Source organism: Colletotrichum spaethianum (genome assembly GCF_022836535.1).
Source record: "Colletotrichum spaethianum MAFF 239500 DNA, contig10, whole genome shotgun sequence".
Taxonomy (NCBI): domain Eukaryota; kingdom Fungi; phylum Ascomycota; class Sordariomycetes; order Glomerellales; family Glomerellaceae; genus Colletotrichum; species Colletotrichum spaethianum.
Window position 1 is genome coordinate 711,358 of NW_026054780.1, and position 25,139 is coordinate 736,496.

At 48.9% G+C, this 25,139-nt stretch overlaps 6 protein-coding genes across 6 annotated transcripts; 5 read left to right on the top strand and 1 right to left on the bottom strand.

Annotated features, from left to right (window-relative positions):
- Positions 1-5,589: 5,589 nt before the first annotated feature.
- Positions 5,590-6,155, top strand: ColSpa_04747 (uncharacterized protein; the record flags this gene model as incomplete). Its single annotated transcript, XM_049270959.1, has 2 exons — positions 5,590-5,760; positions 5,823-6,155. The coding sequence occupies 2 exons, from the start codon at positions 5,590-5,592 to the stop codon at positions 6,153-6,155; spliced, it is 504 nt and encodes a 167-aa protein (XP_049126916.1).
- A 1,513-nt stretch (positions 6,156-7,668) lies between these two features.
- Positions 7,669-8,574, top strand: ColSpa_04748 (uncharacterized protein; the record flags this gene model as incomplete). Its single annotated transcript, XM_049270960.1, has 1 exon — positions 7,669-8,574. The coding sequence occupies one exon, from the start codon at positions 7,669-7,671 to the stop codon at positions 8,572-8,574; it is 906 nt and encodes a 301-aa protein (XP_049126917.1).
- Positions 8,575-10,991: 2,417 nt separating this feature from the next.
- Positions 10,992-11,549, top strand: ColSpa_04749 (intracellular hyphae protein 1; the record flags this gene model as incomplete). The annotated part of the gene is made up of 1 exon (XM_049270961.1): positions 10,992-11,549. The coding sequence occupies one exon, from the start codon at positions 10,992-10,994 to the stop codon at positions 11,547-11,549; it is 558 nt and encodes a 185-aa protein (XP_049126918.1).
- A 1,031-nt stretch (positions 11,550-12,580) lies between these two features.
- Positions 12,581-13,096, top strand: ColSpa_04750 (uncharacterized protein; the record flags this gene model as incomplete). The annotated part of the gene is made up of 1 exon (XM_049270962.1): positions 12,581-13,096. The coding sequence occupies one exon, from the start codon at positions 12,581-12,583 to the stop codon at positions 13,094-13,096; it is 516 nt and encodes a 171-aa protein (XP_049126919.1).
- Positions 13,097-21,049: 7,953 nt separating this feature from the next.
- ColSpa_04751 (Na(+)/H(+)-K(+) antiporter GerN) lies at positions 21,050-22,786 on the top strand (the record flags this gene model as incomplete). The annotated part of the gene is made up of 3 exons (XM_049270963.1): positions 21,050-21,299; positions 21,353-22,194; positions 22,256-22,786. 3 exons carry the CDS (start codon positions 21,050-21,052, stop codon positions 22,784-22,786), a joined length of 1,623 nt encoding a protein of 540 aa, XP_049126920.1.
- Positions 22,787-23,220: 434 nt separating this feature from the next.
- On the bottom strand, positions 23,221-24,333 carry ColSpa_04752 (uncharacterized protein; the record flags this gene model as incomplete). Its single annotated transcript, XM_049270964.1, has 1 exon — positions 23,221-24,333. The coding sequence occupies one exon, from the start codon at positions 24,331-24,333 to the stop codon at positions 23,221-23,223; it is 1,113 nt and encodes a 370-aa protein (XP_049126921.1).
- Between the last annotated feature and the right edge of the window lie 806 nt (positions 24,334-25,139).

Here is a 25,139-nt window from a genome sequence, read left to right on the forward strand (position 1 = left end):
CCGCGTCCAAATCGCCAGAGAAGCGCCGACTAGCTCGAGACATACGGCTGAAATGTGGGAGGGGTGGTCTGGGGTCGGACTGCGTCTTCTCCACCTGCTGATAGGACGCTGACTGGAGCATATTACATAGTACAATCAAAAGTGCCTGCCGACTCAGCTGTGTTGAGATGACAAGGAGGCCCTCTCCCATTCGTTAGATTGGACCACGAGAACGCCGTTGAGCGGGAGAGGCGATGGCAATTGATCCATCGCGCCCGCCGCCGCCCACGTCGCCGCCGGTGACCGCCGCTTCTCTTCCCTGGGCAAGTTCTGACGGCATGAGAGCGGCCCAACGCCGAGAGAGAGCAGGAGTTGCGAAGTGCAGCAGGCTGCACCTCGCTCGAGTGAGCCGCCTGCTAGATCGATCGCCAAGAGGGCTGGGCGCCAAGTACGGCGAGAAGAGCAAGCCGCACGGCACGGTTAGGCAACGGGATGGCTGCCAAGCACACACAAGCAATACACAAGCAACGCCCAAGACGGGCGGCCAAGCTCTGGGAAGCGTGGGAATGCCTCCATGGTTGCCAGGGCTCAACCGCTAGGGGCCACGACGAGGGAGCGGTTGACCAGTAAGCGAGCAACCCGCGTCGCCACTCGCTGGACAAAAAGTCATGCAAAGGCATGCATACTGTGGGTTTAGCGATTGCAAAGGGACCTTGGGGTCCGAGGATGGTCCCTGTCTAGCGTGGCTGTCCCCCAGGAGGCCAAGCCCTTTCACAGTTAATCGTCCGAAAGCGACCCCTGCAGGGCACGCGAGGGAGTTGAAGAACTGGAGAAGCGCTGTTCCGACGCAACTGGCCATACAGAGTGACGGAAGCAAGTTCTTATCTATCACTGTTCGGGAAGGCAACTCGGGAAATACGGCATAATGCGCCACCCCGGATCATGTCCGTCGGCAAAGAAGCCAATCGTTGCTGGGGCTTGACATTGATCCTGTCAAGCGGTTCAAAAAGTTCCTGCATCCTAGACAGCCCACCTCGTTCCCACCGCAGGAGTACATGATATCCCTTTGAAAGCATGACAAACGGCCCTCTGCGCACTCCGTGATCTCGCACTTTTGAACCGATGATGCCTGTCGATTGCTAGCCTTGGGACCCGAGCTGCTGGAGCGGGCTGGTTCGTCCGATGGCGCCTCGACTTTGACTTGCCTGTTGGGTGCGTCCCCCGCCTTCCATCGCGCGAAGCAAAAGGTCCCCGAACTATGGTGCGGTGATGGCCATATTGGTTGTTATTAGTTGAATGGTTGGGGGAGCGTGAATGTCATTTGTTCTGCAAATGCATCATCTATCGCGCAGAGAAACAAACGGTCAATGACTCGACCACAACCTTGGCATTTTTTTATTTATTTTTTCAGATATCGTCATCACACCATCAGAAAGACAGGGCGTATTGGGCCATCAAATGTGCCATTAACTGCGCAACTACATTCAAAGAAATGGAACATGTTGAGCAGCACTCTCTCATCCGAGATCTTCGTATCCCCAGCACCGTCGCTCTGGGTGCAAAAATAAGGTTATCGACAGCGGTTGAGAGTTACGGATTCTCGTACGTAAAACTCCTGTCATTTCCCCAGGTCTCCGCTAGCTGGCTGGGACAGCGTGGTCACAGCGTTCAACCATCAAAAATAAAACTGGACCAGATGGACCTTGTTCAGGCGACGAACAGTTCGTGGCCTGGAGATGCCAGCCTTGTTCGCAAATATAAGTGACAGTGGCGGAAACGCCCATGGACTCCCCGGCCGGGCTATACAGAGTCACCATCCAATGGTCAATGGCAGGAAATAGACAAGACGGAGAACAGTTCATGAGGCCCCATCCGTCATATCCGACCACCGAAAGATTGCTCCCAGATACGGCCTCGCCTGCCAGGGGCATCATGCACTTCGATCCAACTTCGTGCAGTGTCTCCTCGGTATCTCGGGAGAAGAGTGACATCCCAGCGGTACATGCGGGATAGCCCTGTGGAACAGGTGCAGAGGGTACCAGCCAAAAGCCATGGGTGTTTCCTTGAGCATTCTAGAAAAATGGTCTTCTAATTGGCCTCCAAATGGGGAGGCGACGCAGAGATAGGCGTGGCAACCTCCTTGACCCCATATTCCTTCCGCAATCTTGGGGACCTGGACTGGGGGTGTCCTGTTGGATCAATGCATCGTGCAAGCGAGACTTTGTCTTTGTGTGTTATCGTATTGAATACTGCTAGCATCCAACAATGTGCAGCGGGGGCCTAGACGGTGCAAGTTACGATAAGAGAATGCAGTGGCGTTGGTGTGTTGGTGAAAGGGTTTGGGCGAATAGCAGCTTGTGATCGATGTTTTTCAGACGACTGGATGACATCTTTCGACTCCTTTCGCTGCCGCCACCCGGCTAGCCCGAGCCGGTGACCTCGGTATGTTGGTCGTGTGGTTGCGGGACGGGACACACCTTCGTTACTCACCTGCATCCCTTACGCCCGGGCGTTCTTCGCCTGCTTGGAGAATTGCAACGTTGCGGCTATCAACAAGGCCCAGGTATGATTCACAACATTCTTCTGTTGGTGCAAAAGACTGTAGATCTACATATGCAGGCGTTTCGCCTCCCGCACACTCTTCTAAAGGCGATCCTGACGTCTTGATCTGCTACTTTCCATCAACGATGCTTGGGATCTTGTTGGTTCAGGTTGACAGCTAGAACAAACCGCCTGGGGTTTCACAGAGATGAAGCATCATTCAGTGCCCTAATGGTTATCTTCAGAACGCGTTTCCGACCAGCACACGATTGTGCCAACTATCTTCAATTTGATGACGCTATGGCGAAAACTGGGCATGATACTACAGTTTTCAGGTTTTACTTGACGTCGATATGACACAAGGTCGTCCCTCATCCACGCAATGATCAACTGCTCGTATCTCAATTCATCCTTGGACTAGGCAATATATTCGGCCATCTTCCATGGTAAGCTGGTGACCAAAGAAAAGTGATATTACACACCACCTCAATCGCTATTAGTCCCTTACTTCACTTGGGAGTACCTCTCCCGACTTCTTCTTCCCCATTTCCAGAAAGCCAGAGATTGAGTGTTATTAAATACCAATGTCTTTCTCAAACTAACCATTGCGAACATTGGAAAACGTCGCTGGTACTGTTGTGAAGGTCGTGGGCAGGGAAGCTTGGTTATGTGTATCACTCTTTTATTACCAGCTTACCTGGGTAGAAGTTTTGAACCCAAAGACAACGAAAAAGGAAGAGCTTAGCTTCGATTAAGGAAGAGAAATATATAAAACAGACAATTTTGAAGCAATTCTTAATCTCATCGGAGGGTCTCAATCATTCGGATATGACTGTGAAATTGTTTACTCAATAAGAGCTGGACTACGCACAAGGCTCATTCTTCTTCTGGTAAAAGCCCTGAGCGGTTCAAGATACTTGATCTCGTTTTGCTGCAGCAAGTATGTCCCATTAATGGGCTGCCTTTATTCCAACAATAGTCTGGGGCTGCACAACGCCGTCGAAGTTATGTATTATCGTCATCGTTGGCTGTGATCTGCACGGCATGACTCCACCCGAGGACATCTGTTCGGCATGGACAGAGTGCCAAGACGAAACTCGGTAAACGGCTTGCGATTGCCTCGGCGGTCCGGAGCAAGATTCGCTACTCTGCCGCTGCTTGCGGGACCGATCCCAGCAACCGCCCCGCAGCGGAGGCTCACATCGCGAATACGGAAACGGAAATCGCCATGGATCAGCGTCTGACTCACAGGACGTGATACTCGAAATCCGATCTTGAAATCGAAACAGCGTGCGAACAAGGGGATTTCATGTTCTTGTCGGGAAAAACAAGCTCAACCCATTTCGAAAGAGCGGGTTGTTTGATAGTAAGGCTGGGCCCCGAGTTTTTGGCAAATTGTATTAGAAAGTGCAGTGCTCGAGATGTGACTGGAAGAAAGACAAGTTCAACCCTTGGGTATTTCGTTATAGTAAGTTGGATTCGTGTTGTATCGCCAGTGTTTCCATATGTGCAGTGTAAATGAGAAGACTAACCATACAGTAATCTACGTGTGATTGGCCTGTTTCTGCATCTGGTCTCAACCTTTGGGAACTGCGGAAATACAGCGGCAACTCGGCCTGTTGTCTTTGACAGTTGACTATCGGCAAAGATGCGTCCGGAAAACATGTCAATTGATAATGCTGCTACATGTTCTTGACAATCACACCAGACAGCTTCCGTCAGGAGATGGCGATCCCTAAAAGGCTCAAAAACCGTAACTAAGTGGATTTCAAATACCATTTCTACGTTCAACTCACTATTAGGTGATACATAGTTGACAAGTATTTAGACGTTTGTGACTGATTTCAGTCTTCGCAGTCTTCCCCAATTGAATTGGAGTCAGTAATGTCAATAACCTGTGTTAGAATGTCGAACATGATTGAAATATAAGCTTGCAGTCCCGTCTCGCATTCATTCATGAAGCGGCTGCGTAGAATTGTTTGGGAATCATTTTAGGATTGATCATATATCCATAGATGCACCTCCTGAGCAACTTGGTTTGAATAGATCTTAGTATGTGGACAATTTTTAAATCCTGTTTCCCAATATCTCGCACTCGGACTGGGCCGAGAAAGTCGAAGTTTTGGGATCAGGACCGACCGCGCAACTCCTATGGTTTCAGCATTGCTACGCGACGAATCCATAATAAGCTTGCAGCTTTTTATATCACTATGCTGGAATTTGAGTTGCTCGAGATCAGGGCAAGCATCGCTGATAGACATGTGGAACGTCCACGACCTAGTGTGGCTGTGAAGGCACGTGAATTTCACAAGAAGGCCGAGGCAGTAATTTCAGGGTCACAGAGAGTACGCAGTTGCGCCGCCACAATCAAGAAAGCATACGACTGAAATTTCATGCAGGACAGCAATGGCTGAAGGGTAGCACTCGGCTAGGCTTTTCGCAATAAGACTGGAAGACTATTGACACGATTATCGGCTGTGAGTACAATGCACCTCGAATGTAAGCCGAACGATCCATCAACCCTCATGTAACATATTCCTTGCAAAGATCTGAATCGAATTTCTTCGCATGATATCCTGTGGCAAGACAGCTGTAAATCGAATTGGCTCCTCGGGATTCTTGCCGGAATGGAACCCTGTGATGGGGCGCCGTGGCTTTGTTTGGACCATCGGGTGCGAAGGATAGCTGGGCGGCCTTTGCATCGTTTCAAGTTTCAAGGCTAGACCCTTGGCCTCAGCTCCAACATTGCTGGGCGCCTGAAGCTGAAGCTCCCTTATCACGTCATAGCTCAGGCACCCCCAGTCGAAGCTGGTTTATGCTCTAGAGAACTGTTATTCTTTCAACGTCTAGTAATGCGTGTGGTCCGAGGTACCAAACGGCATGTGAATCACGATCTTTCTATTCGGAAAATGTTAAAAAGGGCCATCAAGTCCGCCGACGACATGATTTGATTACCACTACTAATAACAGCAACTTGAGCAGCACATCGCCACATCAAAAAACAAAGCTTTCGATTACCTACGATCAACACACCAACACACCCCACCAACATACCTTCCAACCAACATCATGTCTTTCGCCGATATTTCCAAGAGCTTGAGCGACATCGAGCGCAAGGTGACCAAGTCCATCAAGATCCTCCAGAAGGGCAGCGACTTGAACTACAAGGATGCCATCAAGCTGGGAACCAAATCCAACTCCATTGTCAGCACGATCAACAAGGGCATCAAGGACTACGGAGTGAGTGAAAGTTCTGTCACTGATACTTGTGTGCGGTCTCACTAACGATCGCCCAACGATAGAACTTCAACCCCTCCGACTCAGATGCGAAGAAGCTCCTGGACCAGATGAAGACCATCGTGGATTTGACCGAGACCCAGTTGACCAGCATGGTGTCAAACAAAGGCCGACTTGAGAGCCTGAAGGTCGGCGGCCTGGTGAAGAAGAACGTGCAGAAGACCGAAGTTGCCAGCAAGGAGCTCTCCAACGTAATGACTGCGAAGGCTCCTGCGAACCTTAAGGCGGAGGCCGAAGCGTTGGAAAAGAGACGTGAGGCTGCTTTCAGCAAGGCTAACGCAGCCTTCGCCAGCTCCACCGGTGGTGAGAATGATGCTCTCGAGGAAGACTCTGAGTAGATGTAATTGGTTAACTTCGTGGGGCTGGTTCTCGAAGTGAGATCCCAATATTATTCCATTGCACGTCAAATGTGTATCGGGAAAAACAGACGCGCGTGTGCAGTATGTGAAAGTTCAGGAGAAAACCCGATCGAAAAACCGATCCTTCGGTGGTAATGAAGTCCGGAGAGATTTCTAGACGACAGGCCCAAAGAGACCATAAAAGCTCAGGGTGATCACTGGGCATCGTGACTAAAATCATCCGAGCCCTCTCCCAGCAAGGTGAGTTTTCAACAAATGTTCCCAAGACGGGTACTCATCATGAGCCACGACCATTCGATGTTGCCAAGTAGTTGAGCTAGAACCCAGACCGCCATTACGGATCGGCCAGAATCAGTTTCTGAACGAAATGATAGTTGAGTAACCCATACTTCTGCTGAAAGTAACATTCTGACACTACATTTGAGAACTAGTTTTTGGCTTTGACCTATTTATAACCTCAGTCTCACGTCTTGCGGGATGTCGTGATGCGTTTGAATGTGAGTGGCATGGAACGATTTTGGTTTCTTTAGTCTTTTTGGAAGGAAATGCACGGTAACGCTTCATTTGTGTTGACTACAACGTCTACGTACTAAATTTCATTGCATTTCATCACACGCTTTTCTATTGACCGCCAAGACTTCGTCATACAGTGCTAGCCGGAAAAAGTCTAGTCTTCATGAAGGCCTCCATGATTGGTCTGAAGGATGCGCGGGCGGCTATCTAAGAAACCTTGAACCCAAATCGATGAGGGGCTCAACGTATCGTCTTGTTTACTTTCTGCGCACCTATCAGTTCCTCGTCATCCTAGGTCAACCAAATCATGGAATCCCTTCCTCAAGATATAATCGACGAAATCGTCTCTTATTTATTGCCCAAAGACTCTAAGCCAAAGACACCTTATGAGAAACGCGAGCGACCCACTCCACCCTTGGCACCCATAGCTACTGTCTCACATCGTCTACAAGTCGCAGTGGAGAGATTGACGTTCAAGTCTATCAAAATCGCCAGCGACGAGTTCCCCAGATTCAACGAGATAATCACGCCTCTGAGGCGATACTATCTAGCCAGCTTGACCGTCACCATACTCCTTCCGTCTTATGATGTAGCAGCTACCCGGCGAGCGGAATCACCAGAAGATAGGGCTGCCAACAATGAGAGTTATAATCGGTGTATAGCAGCATTATTCCGGACACTTCATAGCTGGGAGACGCAAGACCCGAAGACAGTCGCATGTCGCTTGGCACTTTTCATAAATCATCCCAAATCACATTCAGACAACCCATGGCCATCCAAGTACGCCCCTTGGGGTGAGAGTTACCCAGACCACGATAGCATATACGAGGGGAGATATTTGCACTCGTACATCGAACTTCTAGACCCAGAAACCTTACCAACTCTTCACAGAGTGAAGCAGCTTGTAATGCTACGGCCGGAAGACAGGTACGGACATCGAAACACCTCTCCAAAGGTGCCTATCATCATTGCATCCAAGATGCCCAGCCTCGAATCAATCAAACTCAGCATGGACGACGACGAGAAGCGGTTCCCGGATATTCGCGTACGCCACCGTAATGAAGTCGCCCAAGCCATTAAGGAGCTGTCATTACCAGCATTGACTAAGGCCGACTTTGATTTCTTTCTCCGAAGGCAGAGAAATGAAAGAGCTCAGCCACCTGTCCTGCACGAGACAGACGTACCAGACCCGCTCAGCTCTGCGATTTGTGAATTCTCGCAGAATCTCGTAAATCTTAAGGTCACGGGCGTCTTCGATGATTCTCTTCTCCGTCCCCTCAAACATCTAAGTACAACCTCTTGGCCAAATCTCAGGTTTCTCGACATCAACTTATTCACCGCGACACCGTCGGGTGGCTGGTACTTCACCAAACGTGATGATGTCCCCACACAACCATTGTACACGTATTGGCCACAAAACAATAACGCCCACTCGGACCTCCATATGGAAGAATTCAGTTTCCTTGAGGAGGCAAGCTACGCATTCCTAAATCCGGTTCACGTCTTCAGAGGCAAAGCAGACGACGCCGCACTCACACCGTTTGTTGAAGTCTACGCGGACGCACTCTCAACGATGCCCAAGCTCACATCAGCTGCGTTCAACTTCCAGCTCGAAGACCACGTCGACGGTGAGCCCGGCTGGTTTTGTATAGCATACTTCGCACCATGCAAGAGTGCCCAGAAACATCCGCCGAGGTTGATTTGTCCGAACTGCAACCGCGGCGTGACACGCCAGCTGGTGACGTTGTTACTGGGGTGGGAGCCGAATGAGCAGCTAGCGGCCAAGTTGCGAAGCATAGGAAACGAGTTTCGAGCGGAACCCATGGTGGAAAAGACCATGGCTGAGTTCATGGAGTATCACGAAGTGGACATCGGAACAGATTGAAGAATCCGACTGGACAAAGCCTTTGGCCCGTCTACAAAATCTTGGTTATTTGTTCGTCTTAGTATCGGCCAGTCTTCGACCTTCCACCACATGGTTCTGAAATGGATCGTGACGTTCACGCATAGATAAAATATGTCCCTCACCCGGCTAGTGAGTTTTTGACTTTTTAAAGTACGTAGCTCATAGCGACAGGTGGCGAATTTGCTTGGTTATACTCGAAAGTTGAGTCGGTTTTGGCTCGTTGATACCCTTGTTGCCGAGCCATCAATGACTTTTTCTAGTGGACTCACGGCAATAATGTCGGTACCTAGCAGTGCCGAGCTTACACAAGATTGCTGGATCGATATGTGCGATGATGCTCATATTGCAAGTCAGGTGGAACAGAGGAATGACTTTATCAACATTGATCAAACCTCACATACTACTGGAACTGGCCACGATGAAAACAGCCAAGATATCCTCAATCAAGCTTACCTAGCAGGTATATTCAACGTCTGTTAGTTTTGGGGAGCCAGGCTGCCAAGAAGCATGTCCCTGTATCAATGTATCAATGAGAGAACCCTCACAGTTGAACCGAGGGCCATGTATATACCTACCTCTTGTCCAGTCAGCTTATAACGATATACCAGGGAGTGTCTCTGCTTTGTGGCAGTTAATGAGATTAAGTGGAATGTTTCCTCAGACGAATAGGGTTCTCAAGTCCCAACCATGAAGTCGCCAGGATCCTAGGAAATTGGCCTCTTTGCCCAGTCTTGAAAAAATGCAACGTAAACCCAACTGGTTAGAGCCTGAAGCATTTTTCTGCAGATGATAGACTTTCGCAGGGCATGTTCGATGCCTCAATTGTCGAAGCAGTGTTGAGCTTCCGTTTCATCAAGACGGCAAGAGACCGCGAACTATTGGACCGGACATTCGGCCAGGTCTTTCACAAATAAAATTGCCGGTTTTCAAACTGGAAGCACAAATTTCCAGACGCCGAGATTGCAGAAAGTAAAGCCTTTTGTCGCAGCTCCTGGTGATATGACGAGTTTCAGCAAACTGGATACCTGGAGGTGAAGCCATCCATGGCCCAGTGATGACCATTCGAGAGAAAATATGCGGTCACCATCTGTGACATTCATGTTGGGTGGCTTAGAGGTTTAAAGTTTGTAAGACGTGTTCCCTGCGAGGATCGGACTTGGTTCTAGTGTGTGACCAGGCACTCGGTACTGTTCATCTGTTCATTTCGCACATCATCCTGTTTCTTGAGTGGCTATGCATTGGAATAAATGGAACCGCCCAAGTTCTTTAGCACGGAAGGCTCATGGAAGAATAGATGCCAAGCAGGGAGAGCCGCTGATCGGTTTACACCATTGCTATCGAAAGACAGGCATCGCATCCTGAGAAGACGGTACAGCGATCGTGTGTTGACCGGGGATTCGAGTAACTTGTGTGCCAAGTGAGGTTATGCCAAGCATTGCGTTGGCGCCTCGCAGTATTTGAAGACGGAAAAGCTTGAGTCAAGGAGAGAGTTGTGTTGCAAACTCTCTACATTGTTCCGCAGGACAGAGTTTGGAAGATATGCGAGAAATCGTCTGGGAACGGTTACGGTCCGTCTCAAGTGGCTGGGTCCATCTGTTCCACCTTCGGCAGCTTTCCCCTGCCCACTCTGAAGCAGAGCACACAAATCAACAACGCTCAAGAAAAAGAGTTTGACTCAACTGGCGGCTACCCACGAATGTCAACGAGTGAAACCCCGCGCTAGCCGGTGCTACTCGTTTCAGCCTATCCGTCTTGCTGCGACGCGCAACTCTTGATCTCCATAATTTTAGCTTTTAGCTACCACTGTCTTCGGCCTCGGCGAGGGGTAGCATGCCATGTTTGTGTGCGTCAGCCTTCACTTGCATTACCACCTCACCACGATGCCACGATCTCCACCACCCGCTAGCGCCCACTTTTACCGGAGGGTTGGGTTTGGTCAGTCAAGCAGGCGCTGCAGGGCTTAGTGTCTGTCAAGCTGGTACAACAAGGTGGATCTGGCCTTGGGACGTCGCTGAGATGGGCAGCCCGAACCTCGAACTCCCAAGGTTGCGGCCAATCGCATCTTGGCGCGCCAGTTGACAGATCCAGGCTGCTAAGCCCGTCCGGCGACTTATTGATAAGGCCAGAGAAGAGATCTATGTGAGTGCTATAAAGATGTCTTTACAGACAAGGGAAGGGGGACTGACTCACTTGCTTCCCAGGACCACGCCATTCGTTCTTGAACAACCGTCTTCCTTGCATGAGACGTTCTTGCCGTCGACATATATCCCCGGTATCCCATCTTCGGTGACTCGATAACTCTCTTTTGTCACCGGTCCTTTCACTCATTCAGCCCAACGAACAACGTGTCAAAGCTTCATCGATACCGACTCAGCCTGTCAACGAGAACCGTCAGTATGCGCGCCCCGATCATTTACCTCGCACTGGCCGGCCTCGCCAGTGTCGCCCAGGCCAACCCCATAGCCAACACGGATTCCCAGACCGAGACGCGAGGCCTCGTCACCCGTGGCCTCTCGCACATGTTCTTATCCCGCTCTGAGGCAGCCCATTCTGAGGAGCCTCCTACAAGGAGACAGGCCACCACGCCACCTTCCCCACTGACAAGCGCCTCCGTCGGCACCACTCTCAACGACGCCAATCGCACTATAACGCTCACCGTTGTCAAGGGCGACACCCTAGGCCAGATCGCGAAACTCTTCAACTCGGGCATCTGCGACATTGCCAAGCTCAACAAGATTCAGGACCCAGACTTTATCGTGGTCGGTCAGGTGCTTCAGGTTCCTATTAACGTCGCGGCACCGGACAACAACTCTTGCATCAACCGCGGCGGCGCCATCCCACCGGCCAACAACGGCACTGCGGCCCCGGCCCCTCCGGCCTCCGGTGGGAGCGGTAAGAAGGGTAAGAAGCAGAGGCGAAGCGTGAACCTCTTTGAGGAGCACCGTGCAGTCTAGACAAGAAGACGGTGTTCTGAGAAGACTTGGAGAAAGTGACTCGGGCGGCAGGGTTACAATGCCTCGAAGGCTTGTGCAGGATGCTAGAATTGGATGCGCACCGTGACCGGGCATTACGAGACTTAGCAGCAGGCCTAGCCTTGGGGTTTGGCTTTGGTTTTAGCATGCTGTATTTTGGCCTGGTTGGCATTTGTTGCTTCATCTTTGTTAATACACCTGGCTGGATAAGTCTGTTCGATGTTTAAGAAGGGTATTTAGAAAAGCCATTTTGACTTCATCCATTCATCCACTCCCTGCAGTTGACTTTTCCCACTCTTAAAGCCTCATCGACAACTCCAGTAAGGGTCGTTTTCAAAGTCGGATTCCAGTTAACACCAGCCATAAGTACCAGAAAACTCTGTTCATGTCACAGTAGGCTGAACTTGGGCAGGTACATCATGGCTACAGTTTGAACTCGCAGAACTCTTGTGTTATCTGACACTTACTTTTTCCCTCCTTAGTTATTGCCATTTTGCTGTTCCAAAACGATAATGTTAACTAAAGTCCTTACTGGAAGCTTGCTTTCCTAGACAAAACTCAGGCTCAACCTCAGTATCGTTATGGGGTCCTAGCCAAATTCCATAACGATACTGGACTATTAACTGCAGTTCAATGAATCTTCGGCAGCATTAATACATGCTAGCACTTAGACTCCGACTGTCAGCCCTCAGTCTTCTACCTTACAGGAGTTAGCTAATCAAAAGGTCACAATTTCAGTTATCTTGACCGGAATTCGAATCCTACTGGAATGGTCGATCAGGCCCTTGAAGTTCATGAGGAGTAATAAGCGAGTGAATGAGTTGGCTAACTAATGAATGAATGCTATGAGAATTTGAGCGAGTAATCGGATGTAACCCCTGTAAAAAGTAACCTATGAAGCAGGGCGGGGTTCTTTGAGCGGGTGGTCTGGGAGGGAGAGTGTGGTGTTGTTCGAGTTTAAGAACACAGACAAAGCCCAACTCAGAACTTGTAAGTCAACATAGAGGTGTGACATGCTGCTGGTCACAGACCAGCAGCTTGATGAGTTCTCAAATGTAACTCTACCCACTTCTCAGCGCAATGCCATTGACATCGACCTCACGCTTTTCGCTGCGTGGTTTGATGTAACTCCACCCACTTCTCAACGCGATGCCGTCGACATCAACCTGGCGCTTATCGTTGCGCTGTTTGATGTAACTCCACCCGCTTCTCAACGCGATGCCGTCGACATCAACCTGGCGCTTATCGTTGCGCTGTTTGATGTAACTCCACCCACTTCTCAACGCGATGCCGTCGACATCAACCTGGCGCTTATCGTTGCGCTGTTTGATGTAACTCCACCCACTTCTCAACGCGATGCCGTCGACATCAACCTGGCGCTTTTTCAGACCGCCACGGTCTTCAACGTCCCAGCCAAGTCGGTGGAGATCGGTGTCTCTGATGTATCCTCCCTCAATATGGACGGGCTTGCCGTCAACAGTAACGTCGACATCACGTTTGATGTGCTCCTCATGGCCGGTGGCAGATAAAGGCTGTCGAGATTCAACCACTTGGGCAAGAGCCTTCCAAGGAAGTCAGCGAGAGGCTTCAGCAACTTAAAACAAGAAACTGCTTTATACCTCGGCATTGTTCACCTGTTTCAGTACAGGAGCTGCAGTGGTAGAGGCTACTAGCAACGAGCAAATAAGCAGGGACAAGTTTTTCATTTTCGAGGGTGAGATGAGCAGGGAGGAGAAATTCTTGGTGTAGATAAATTCAAGATATGGTGCCGGTAGCTCGCGTTGCTGAATGGTAAAAAAGGTTCTTTGTGTCTGCTGGTCGTGGGTTTCTTATAGAAGATTTTGTGTACTCATCAAGAGTCTGGATTAGGTGCTTTCTCTTCATTTCATTTCTGTTACTTACTTTGGAGGGCGTCTGATGCGGGGACGACCTGAGCGGTTCACAGGGAAAGTGTTTTGATGCGATTCTGATTCATTCTGCTTTCGGAAGGTACTGTTGGTTTCCCAACGGACAGCACGCTAATGCACCACGCGTCCAGCATGTTTTAGGCGACCTGTTGATGCCCTCACGTGCCCTGACTTTGCGTCTTTATCTGGATTCTATAATCAGATAACCGGATAAAGGTGGCGCAGAACTATTCCTGGCCTGCATTCGCGCATACAGGGGATGATACGTGACTCAGGCCCCTGGCCTGCCCACCAAGCTCCTACGCGGGAACTGCACTGTGAAGTTGGTTCTTAGATCCACACCTAGAAGCACGCAAAAACTCACGATTTACGTACAATCCAACAGATTGACCAGACAGAGGAAGTGTTGTTATCATAATGATGGTCGGTTCCTAGCAGAGCAGTGTCCATCTTTCGCCATATACGGCGCCGATTTAGCTAGCTTTCTTCACCAGATCATTAGATCTCTACTGCGATTTAATATCGCTACTGTAATTCTGCTTTAACACTATGATTACATTGCTGTCGGAATTAACTATCATGACTGACTGATGTGAAGAACATGGGGTGGTCGCGACAAAATATAACCAGGAGCTTAGTTGATTGATGAACAAAAGTGGGACACCGACCCATCAGCCAACAGACATTGTCTTGCAAGGGGAAAAGGGCACAGTACTTAGACAGGAAGGAGAATATCGACATTTGTGACCAACTGCATATTGCAGGACCTTGACTGCTGGTCTGCATGTATTGAGAACCTTTGCTCGGGCAGAAATGGGGTTATCGGTATTCCTGACCGCCTGAAAACCGGAAGAGCCGAACCGGTGGCTAGACGTATCTATCCGGAGTCATCAGTTGGCCAGAAAAGGAGATAATTCGGAACTCTTACCAATCGTGAATGGAACTTCCATACCCCCCGGGGTCATATCTCTCTGTAAAATCTTTTCTCTGCATGTAGATAACTAGATAGGAAGGAGTCTATTGGTCTTACTGCATTGCAGGATATCGTGAAAGACTAGGAGGTTGCATCCCTCAAGAACCACGATCTTCTTTTTAGATTGCGTAGATGGGTAAAAGGGGATTGTAACCCACAAGTAACCGAATACGAGGACTTTAACAGATCCATGTAATCGGACTGAGAATGTGTCCAGAAAGCACAGGTGATTCGGTCAAAAATGCCTATCAGATGTAGTATCTGGGTATATTCTGTTGACTTTTCGCCGACCAACAGGACTTTGCATGTTAGCAAGTCTCCTCCCTGTTTAGGATCTCTTGTATAGTGCTCATGCTTGATAAGCAAGATCAGAATATGCCAATGACAAAGCAACGCTGGGGCTAGCTTTCTTCATTCTTTTTATTTCTCAAGCTTTAGCTCTCTACATTTCAAATCAATCATCTTTTTTCGAGGATTTCTGGATAATCTTTCATTGAAATTCCGTTACGGTTTATCTTTTTGACATAATGCTTCAAAAGCTCAGAATCTTACTCATGACAAAATCTGAAGATGAAGAGCCATTCCTGCCAGGAAAGAAACCCAACTCAAAACGAATGTGTCGACGTTGGCTGCTTTTGGTCATATTCCAATGGGTCCTCGTTGTCACTCTATTTGCTGCGGCGCTTCACGAACATAAGCAACTGCGCCAAAGAATTCCGCAAAACGGAGCGGAGGTATACTGTAAGTTCCAATTCTCTCTGAGTAGTGAAGAGCCTTGAGTAATTTGATCATAGCTCCTGTGAATCATCTTCTTAGATATAAGAACGTTGTGTTTACAGGCGGGTTTGGCACGGGAAGAACAAAGTTTCAAGGACCACCCACTCCAGAACGTGACGCTTTGTGGGATGATCTATATAACTGTAATGTCTTTCGCGCTCACTGATTAAGGTTAATCCTCTTCAACTGATGTTTCATTATAGTCGGTGTTAGTCGCATTCCAAGATCAGCGGCTACGCAGCTGGTGAACAAGACCGTTCCCATTCCTAATGACGAAGGGTACTACGTTGTCTCGTTGAATGTATTCCACCAATTGCATTGCCTCGTAAGTATTAGGTACTTCTCTTTGTGTTAATTTCAACTAACAAAGATACATAGAACACTATACGAAAGCGTCTCTGGTCAACCGAGACCTACGCATCGGAGGATGAACTGATGGGGATGGAACATATTGAGCACTGTATTGATGCCCTCCGGCAATCCTTGATGTGTTCAGCCGATGTAACCCCTGTTCCTTGGACTTGGCGGGAGGACGATCATGAGGCCAAGGCAGTGGCAGAGATCGCACACACATGCCGCAATTATGAGGACATTAGAAATTGGGCAAAGGAAAACCAAGTCAAGCATTTTGACAGAACCATTTATGTCGAAGATACTTTGGGATAGATTGAGGGAGGTTTAGGACAGTGGGCTTTGTAGGACTTTCTTTGTATGGAAATGCTATTGTTCTTATGTCAATATTTTTGGAATCATGGCATGTAAAAGAAGTTTGACTTGCAGCAATATACGGCTATCAAAAATGATACTGAATATTCCTCTTGAAATATATGAATGTACGTAGATTGTCTTAAGGTGACATTGCCATTTAGTCGAACATAATATCAACGTCTGTCCCTGAGTTTTGCTAGTCGACCTGTGCTAGTATAGCTGCGCAAATTATACTTCTTATTCGTCACAAAGCACCAGCAGTAGCAGAAGCACATACAACAACGACTGGCTGGCGAGCCCGTAGTGCAGCACTCGGTACAAATAAAATAGTTGCACAAATTAGTGCACAGCCCTCATTCCCTAATGACATAGCCCACATGGACAAACTCCTGTGCTCATCAACGGATTTGTCATTTTGCATGTTTTTCTTTGTTATTCTATAGTCTGGGGAAGACATTTGTTCGAAACGACAACTTTTATCTGTGAATCCATCTTAAATTCATGTTTTCCTGTGAACATTATAACGTTTACTGTTACATGATAGCGACCTCATTGACTCCACATCCAACATACTTCCTTCTGATGATAGTGTTCAAAGTGATGTTTGTTGTGTTCCCCGTCATTAGTAGCATGTGACTACAGTGACTTGTATGATTATAGTTTCCGATGTATGAGTCAATTTCTCGGCCTTGTTCCAAAGCTCTGTGCATTTTCTGCCACATGAAAACGCAATGAGCCATATGGTAACGCCAAGACACGTACATCTGCGCTACTTCTCCTCTCTCAACTATTTCCAAAGGCACTGGCTGGGTGCCTAATGGATCCAGAAACCATTCCCAAGGTTCCAAGGCGAGAAAATCGGCAACCAGCAAATCATCGTAACAGGCTGATGGTAGCCATGAGAATGACGTAACATCGAAGTAGCAGCCATTAGAGCGTGCCTGAGTAGGTGTTACACCACATGATGTTGTTTTGGGGAGTTCCAGTTGCGGCGATAGTGAGGCGGAATATGAAAGGTAGATATAGGTGGTAAATGTGAAAATAACCAGCAAGGTAGATGCGTAGAAAATAGCGCGGATTTGAGGATTTTTTGGGGTGGCCGTGGTTCTGTTGTGACTGTTGGAACTGCCTTCAGCAGCGATAAGTGAATATCGTGGCATCAGGGCTTTAGCTAAAGACAGCCGGCTGGATTAAAGAAACTGTATTCTACGCGGACGAAGGTGTAACGATTCCGGTGTTGTATATCCTGCTGGTGATGTGGATTGAATGCGAGTTTCCGAATAAATATCTCTGAAGGACAGAAACCACAGCCGTGGATGTGGGAAGTCGTCGTCAAGGTCGCCAAGGTCTTGGCGGATGGTGTTTGGTAACAGAAGAAGAATGAAGAGACCCTGTCATGCACCATTGGGATACGATAAAAGGAAGAAAGGCCGTATTATCTGACCAACCGGATAGCAGCCGGTTATTGTAACCTAACTGGCCATCATCGTTGTTTGGCTGCTAGGAAAGGAAGGAGGACATGGTAATTGTCCTTGATTAACCCGACACCACAGGGGTGTCGTGCAAACGGCTGAATGTTGCAGACACGACAAGCTTTTGGTTCCACCGATTACAATGAATCCGGCTTACCAGAAAAGCTAGCCGAGGTCGGCGTCTACCATGTAAATATGGAATGAATAGGTTCCCACAGGCACATCCAGCCACACTGACCCCGCTCCGGTGCAGAACCAACAATCGTTGTATTCCTGCTCTGGTACAGAACCAACAATCATTGTATCTCGCCTCCGGCAGGAACCAACAATCATACTGGTAATATTTTTCTCACCTTCCTATAGTAGCATTTACCCGCTGCAAAGCTTTCAGCTGCAATCGTTGCATATCGTACCCCATCAGACTCCTCTTTGATGGGAAAAATAGTGAGAATGCAGCTGATAAGATCCCAATTGACCCGGAATTCACCCGCTCCAGGTTTGGTAGATTATCTTTCGAAATCCAATTCCCCTTGGAAAGGAGCAAGTAACTCTTGAACCTCCTTTCATCATCCACGATACCTGAGACCTTCTTCGTCACAAATGGACCGTTTTAAGACTCAAAGATATTCTCCGTTGGCTGGAGAACCGCACACGGTTTTGTTGCCCACCGGGGATATCGACCTCAAAGACGAGAATGAGCAGATGTTGCATCCTCCTCTATGTCAGGAACCTCAGCAACGGCAATCAAGACTCTGCGTGGTTTTGTACAGTGGACTTCTGCTTGTGGCTTTTCTGCTTGCCTTCTTCCTGGGATGGATACTCTCTCCAAAACCTCCCTATAACGGTCATATTGATACGGCATGGCGTAAGACCTCCTCATTCGCATTACTGTCGTTTGGGCCAAACATTCTAATCAGGCGTCTTCGACTTGGCAGATGACTTGAAAGACCAAATTCGATACGTTCCGTACACGTTTGATCCTCATTTTGTTACTCCTCCTTCAGAATATATGGGAAAACCAAACCCAGACTTAGACAAAAGATGGTATCATCTCGCAGAACGTAAGCCTTCTTGATCTATTGAAAACTTCCGGCACACAACTGACCCAGAATATCAACTATTCAGTACGCAACTTCGCGGTTGATCATGAAACCCTGGTTCGTGCAAACAAGTCCAAGGCTGCGGTCAGATGGCCTGGCACTCAAACATATCAAGCTGGACTAGAAGCTTTTCACCAGCTGCACTGTTTGGTAAGTCTATGATGAGGGTTATGGATTTATAGAGAACTAAAAGCTGACATCCTCCAGAACTACATCAGAATGTATACGTACATGGACTACTATGGCAAAATAGACTTTGACATGCTCCAAGAGCCACTTGAAGAGCGTACTGAACACAAAGGTAAGTCATCCTTATGACAGTTTTTGGGATCATTTGTTAAGGTTCGGTGTTAGATCATTGCATCGATGTACTCCGCCAACACTTGATGTGTGCCCCTGACCTCAACATTTACACCTTCCATTGGACCCGACACAACCCCGTACCATTTTTTGATTTAACCACCAATCATAAATGTATTGACTGGGACCGATTCGATACTTGGACTGTTGGTCAGATGGTTCACCAAGGTCCAGGGACGAAGCCTACTGATGACAACGATCTCTTGGACTAACACAAGGTGTGCGTGGCATCTATGGTTTGGCGTAGCGTTTTCATGGTGTAGTTCGCTGCTTCAGATGAATAGAAGCTCCTGTTTCTTTTGCATAGCTATTCTTCCTTCCAATCTACTTATATCACAATCGCACTTCAGATACTTGTTTTCAAATGGATGATTCTGTGGCACTTATTTGTCTGAGCTTATTATCCGGTATTTTCACCCGAAATTGCGCTGTTACTCGTAATGACCGTAAGATAATATGAAGACATTACGAAGGTTTGTTGGTTAGATACTGGACTCGCTGGGTTGAAGGTGGTTTGTGTTGTCTATGGTTGACAACCACGAGTGGCTCGCTTGTTAAGCAGCTTACTGAGCGAAGCAGCGGTGAGGTCGTAGCAGAATTTCTATAATTGATCAGGCTATCGTGACAGGAGGTACCTTTAGAGACGACTATTGACCAAACAAGGTTTGAAAGGCGACGGTAGCAGCTGTGGTCTCTTTATTTGTTTGTTCTTCTCATACATTCTAAGCAGATTCGCTGCGCAGCGGTCTAGTCTGTGACATGCAACTTTTATGATATGTGCCTCCTTCGTTGATATAAGTCTTCAGATCAGCGTATTTGTTGTGCTACCAACTGTGATACATGCGCACCTTGGGGTCTTGCATGTGGGTTGGAAGTTGGACGTATTCTCTATCTATTCTGCAGTGGTGTGGTTGTATATATGGTGTCCTTGGTGTGCCTGAGGCATACCTGACAGTTGCCGGGGCCCTTCGGACAAGGGAACGCCCTCGTTCCGTGCTTCCCCACCATTTTCCGCACCATCCTCGCTTTTCCGGTGAAAATCCATATCCGCCCAATCCTGCTGATCCTGCTGTTGTAAAATATCAGAACCATTATCTTCATGCAACTCATCATGAAGTGATTATGTTAGGCGTGCTCTTACGGTTATAATAGTCGACAGGCTCAGGTGTGCCTCTTTGTGCTAAGCACAGGATCAACCAGTTAACCACACTAAGAGCCAAGTTTCGCATATCAGTTCCCCGAGTAGATACTATTAGCGATAAAGCAAGACGACTATGATAAAAGCAAGACTACTGTGATAAAAGCAAAATGATCATGCTGACCGTAACGATAAAGGCGATAACTTATAATAATTCTGAACGCAACCGGTTTTATAATGTAATGTTATGGCGTTCTAGATCGTTTATGAGTTATGGAGATGTCATAACTATAGACGCAAATGCTTTTGTGATGCCGTGTCGTGGCGTCTCAGATCATCTGGGAGTTGTCGTCAAACACATGGGTGATGAAGTCGGAAACTGAGATAGGTGGTGAAGTAAACGATCGCAGGCAAACAAACTCGATCAATCTGTCTTTCACGTCTTCTTTAGGGAAGACGTCAGACAACTCCCGGATGGCGTTCTGAAGTGCCAGATGAGCTCTCTGGCATCGCCGTGCCGTTGTGTCCACGCCTTGCTGGAAAACCTTCCTCAACCACACAACTACGTTAAGATTCGCACGGGAAATAACAAAATTGAAGCAGGCGTCGCACAATGCAAGATTGATATTTGGGTTTGAAATCATCACACTGTCTCTACACTTCTTGTTCAATTGCATTATAATTTGACTCAAAAAGTAGAAAAGCTTTACACAAAAGGCCGTGTTGTAATGAAGGGGGTTATCAATAGGCTGTCATGTTGTCTAAAAAATCTTTTTTCTATGGACTCAAACAAGGCACGGCGCCTACCGCCCCAGTGCAGGGGTCCTCTCGCTGGGACCCTAGCTTGGCCCGAGCGCCCACGGAGTCATTGTCGCCAAGAGTTGCATCAAATCTATTATGCCTCTGACTTATTATGATCAACAAAACCTCCTCATATATTGATGAGCCAACTGCTAATCGGCAGTAGCACTGGCAGAACTTTGTGGAGAATTTGCTGTCTTCTGAAAATTCGCGAACGCAGAGGTACGCTCGCTCTAATGCGTCCAAATGGCGACGTCCGAATCCTCGCTGGCTTACCATGAGCCTGCTATCACCACAGTCATCGTCCTCTCCGGCTTCCTCCTACTTCTCAACAGCGTAAACTATGGCCTCGACAAGCTCGTATACTGTGGTCTTATTGGACAGGTGTTTCTCGGTATCGCTTGGGGCACGCCCGGTGCCAAGTGGCTGTCTGAAGAGATGGAGCACTCGATCGTGCAGCTCGGCTACCTTGGCTTGATCTTGATCGTCTTTGAAGGTGAGACCAATCATATGTTGTTTCAACAGTGCGTCCCTGCTAACAGTACGCAGGTGGCCTCTCCACATCGTTCAAGTCTCTCAAAGCAAACCTACTTCTCTCCATCGGCGTCGCCGTGACTGGCATCGCCATCCCCATCGGCCTCTCCTTCACGCTCAGCTCCATGGTCGGCGCGACCCCGCTGCAGGCCTTTGCCGCCGGCGCCGCGCTCTGCTCAACTAGCTTGGGTACCACCTTTACAGTCCTCGGCACTAGCGGTCTGACGACGACACGTATGGGCGTCGTATTGACCAGCGCAGCCATGATGGACGACGTTATCGGGCTGATCATGGTCCAAGTCGTCTCGAACCTCGGCGGCGGCAACGACTTCAACGCCGTCACAGTGGTCCGGCCGGTCCTTGTTTCGTTAGGTTTCGCGGCGCTACTGCCGGCGGTATGTAAATTTGCCGTGGGGCCGATTACGCTTCGGTTGAATGCGATTCGTGAGAAGAGCCCCGGTTCGAGACTAGATCAACTCATGCGGTTACGGCAGACTGCACTTGTCATTCATACGTGTTGGCTGTTTGGGCTGGTAGTTGGAGGAGCATTTGCTGGAACCTCGAGCTTGCTTGCCGCGTACGTTGCCGGTGCGACCATCAGTTGGTGGGATAGTGAGGTGCCTCACCTTGAAGCTCGCGCCGACGACAAGAAGGCTCCTATAGCAGGGCCTTCCTCTGTGACAGCCCATCAGAAAGCGGTGAAGCCCGACTTATCCGCAGAGGCGAGTGCCGCAACTTCAGCAGCGGCCGCTTCAACCCCGGGTGTCGGCGATCCAGACACCTACAACTCGGGTATGGAGATTTATGACCGGTACTACGGCAAAGCCGTCGAGCATGTTCTGAAACCATTCTTCTTCGTAAGTTTGTTTTTGGACATCGGCTGAATATTGATGCATTGGCATGTGCTAACTATCTCAGGCATCCATCGGTTTCTCTGTCCCCATCACGAGATTGTTTTCTGGTCCTATCCTGTGGCGTGGAGTCGTGTACACCATACTGATGATGTTAGGCAAGATGCTCTGCGGCGTGTGGCTGCTGTCCTTTGCAAGTCCCCTTCAAGCGGTGCAGCGGGTCACCAAAAGGATTTCCGGCGCGGGCAAGAAGCAGTCTAAGAAGCTTGCTCCTGGAGCGCAGTGCGCGGGGACTGGGATGGATGCGCCCCCGAATGACGACGATACACAGCCACAGCGAGGGCAACAGCATCTCGGGCAGAATGGCCAGGCCGGAGAGGTGCCTCTCTGGCCTCTCAACTCTATACAAGCCGGTAATCCTCCGAGGAACGCATCTCCGGAGCCTAAAATGCCCGTCTCTGTATACCCGGCCTGCATCCTCGGTTTCGCAATGATCGCACGTGGTGAGATTGGCTACCTGATCTCGGCGTTGGCCGAGAGCACCGGCATTTTCGGCGGCGGAACGGGTGCCCCGATCAACCCTCCGAGATGTTTCTAATCGTGACGTGGGCCATTACCCTATGCACCGTCATCGGTCCGATCTGTGTCGGGCTGCTTGTAAATCGGGTAAAACGGCTTGAGACGCAGAGCGGCATGGAAACTAACGGAGGTGGACGGAACGTGCTAGGCGCGTGGGGGGTGAATTAGACAGAACGAAGAATCACTTCTTGGCTGGTAATTGGCAAGTTGGGGGTTTATTTTTGAAGTTGCTTCATATTGAGCACACTCGTAACGGTCCCAAGTTTTCAGCTCGCGATTCCCATCTGACAAGGCTGTGTTCATAGTAATTGAAACCAGTACCAAGGCTTTTGACCTTGTTGAACTTTATACACATGCTGTTCGGAGGTCGATTATACGCGGTAACCGTGTTCCTCTCGAGTCATGCGTTATCAAGAGCCGTCCCTTGCTCATGCGGCCGCTCCCACCACTGCTTTAGCCCATCCACGTCGCACCAATCGAACTGTCGCGGCTCCTCAAACCACCACCGGGCCCCGGCTTAGGCTTGTCGCTGACATATTTTTTCAGGCACCCGCCGTCGAATCGGTGGTTCTTGACTCCGACGAGGAGCACGACGCTGCCAATTTTGGGGTTGAACTCTTCCGCGTCAAGAAAGACGGTCAGGATGACTTGTTTGCTGGTGCTGGGATCAGCTAGTCGCGCCGTCCGCTGGGTGTGCGGAGGCATGTGGGAAGGCTCGACATCGGAGAGGGACGTCACGATGGCGAGGACGTTAACGGACCAGTTCTGTTTGTAGGGCAGATTCGGAATGGATCGCAGAGCTGTCAACTTCAGCGGGATGCTGGGGTCTGTCCAGTCACGTGGGAGAGCGACAGTTGCTGTCATGTTCTTCGACTGAGCTCTCAGCTGTGTCGCCTTGGTTTCCGACACTTGCATAACCTCGAAGCCTTCTTCTGCGTCGTCTTCTTCGTCTTCATCATCCACCATAACTAGCTCTCGAGGCTGTAGCTTCGGTGTCGCTTGTGGCAATGTATTCGGTCTAGGAATTTGTGTTTGAGGAGGCGGTTTGGCTGCCTCGACGTCGCCGACATCCAAGTCGCTGTCCGAGACGAAATCGTCCTCTGCCGCGTGTTCCTGCGCTCTTTGGGGCATCGCGTTGATCTCCGTCAAAGACCTGTGCCACCCGACAGTGACCAGATCGTTGACAACCAAGTAAACCATCTGCCGCGCCCCTCCAGAATGATCGCCATCGCCCGCAACATCCTGGAAGCGAACAGCGAACTCCCCCAAGCGCACGTAGCACCCAACCCTCACAGCTCCCGAATCGAGGAAGCGATGCATCTCCCCGCGAAGCAACGCCTGTACACAGAGCTCACCGTCACCGAGCATCAGCCTCACGGCGCGCCATCGTTTCGACCGCGGGACGGGGAGCGACTCGATGTCTTCGACAAGGAAGATGGACCCCGGGATGCAGTAGCGCGTGCGCAGGAGGTCGTTGATCAGGGGCTTTGGGACGAAAGGTTCGGCGGCATCGGCGAATGCTACCTCAGCTAGGTTCGTCGATGTGTCGGGCGCGTTAGGGGACATGTGGACGCGCTCATCGTTTCGGGCGCCGCAAGACCGCGTCAGATGGTGATAGTGTTTCTGCGAGGTTTGCGCGTGAGTAGTACGCAAGGAGGAGATCACTGACAAGGGCTTAAATTAGCGGACATGCCCACTGAAGATTCGCTAATGCATGTCACTACCTGGCTCGCATGAGATACAGTGGGGCGCCAAAAGTCCGCGTCACCCCCTCCATTGCCCAACACCAAGACACAGGGTGCAGATGAACTCTTCCAAGATCGGCTTACCGCTATGGTTTCCTGATTTACTGGCGACGGACCGCACTACATGCAATCAACGGTAGGTTTCAAGATTGAGCAGAGTCAAAACATCGTATTTTCTACTCGAGGGCAGGCTTAAGAACGAACCCGGGTTACCAAAGAGTCCGCTCGATGACATAGTTACAGAAAAGGAGTATTGTCATAGAGTCACCACTTAGGGTGGAAAAGACATAAGGAAAACGGCTTAGATTTCTATGTGCAGGATTGCCTTGTCTGAAACGAATAAATATGTATCCTATGTGGTGGATCTGCACGAAGGGACTAGACTAATAGTTAATCTAGGCCTAGCATAAATCTCACAAGGCTACGTAATGCGTATAAGAGTATTGCAACATACCCCCTTAGGCAGATCAATAGATTTTAACTATTATATGTCTAATAATAGCTATATATAAAAGAATTACTTTAAAAGAATAAATAAAAATATAAATATTTACTTTTAAAGTAATAAATATAAAAGAAATAGTTATATAATATTATATTTAGTTATTAATAATAAAAAAATTACTT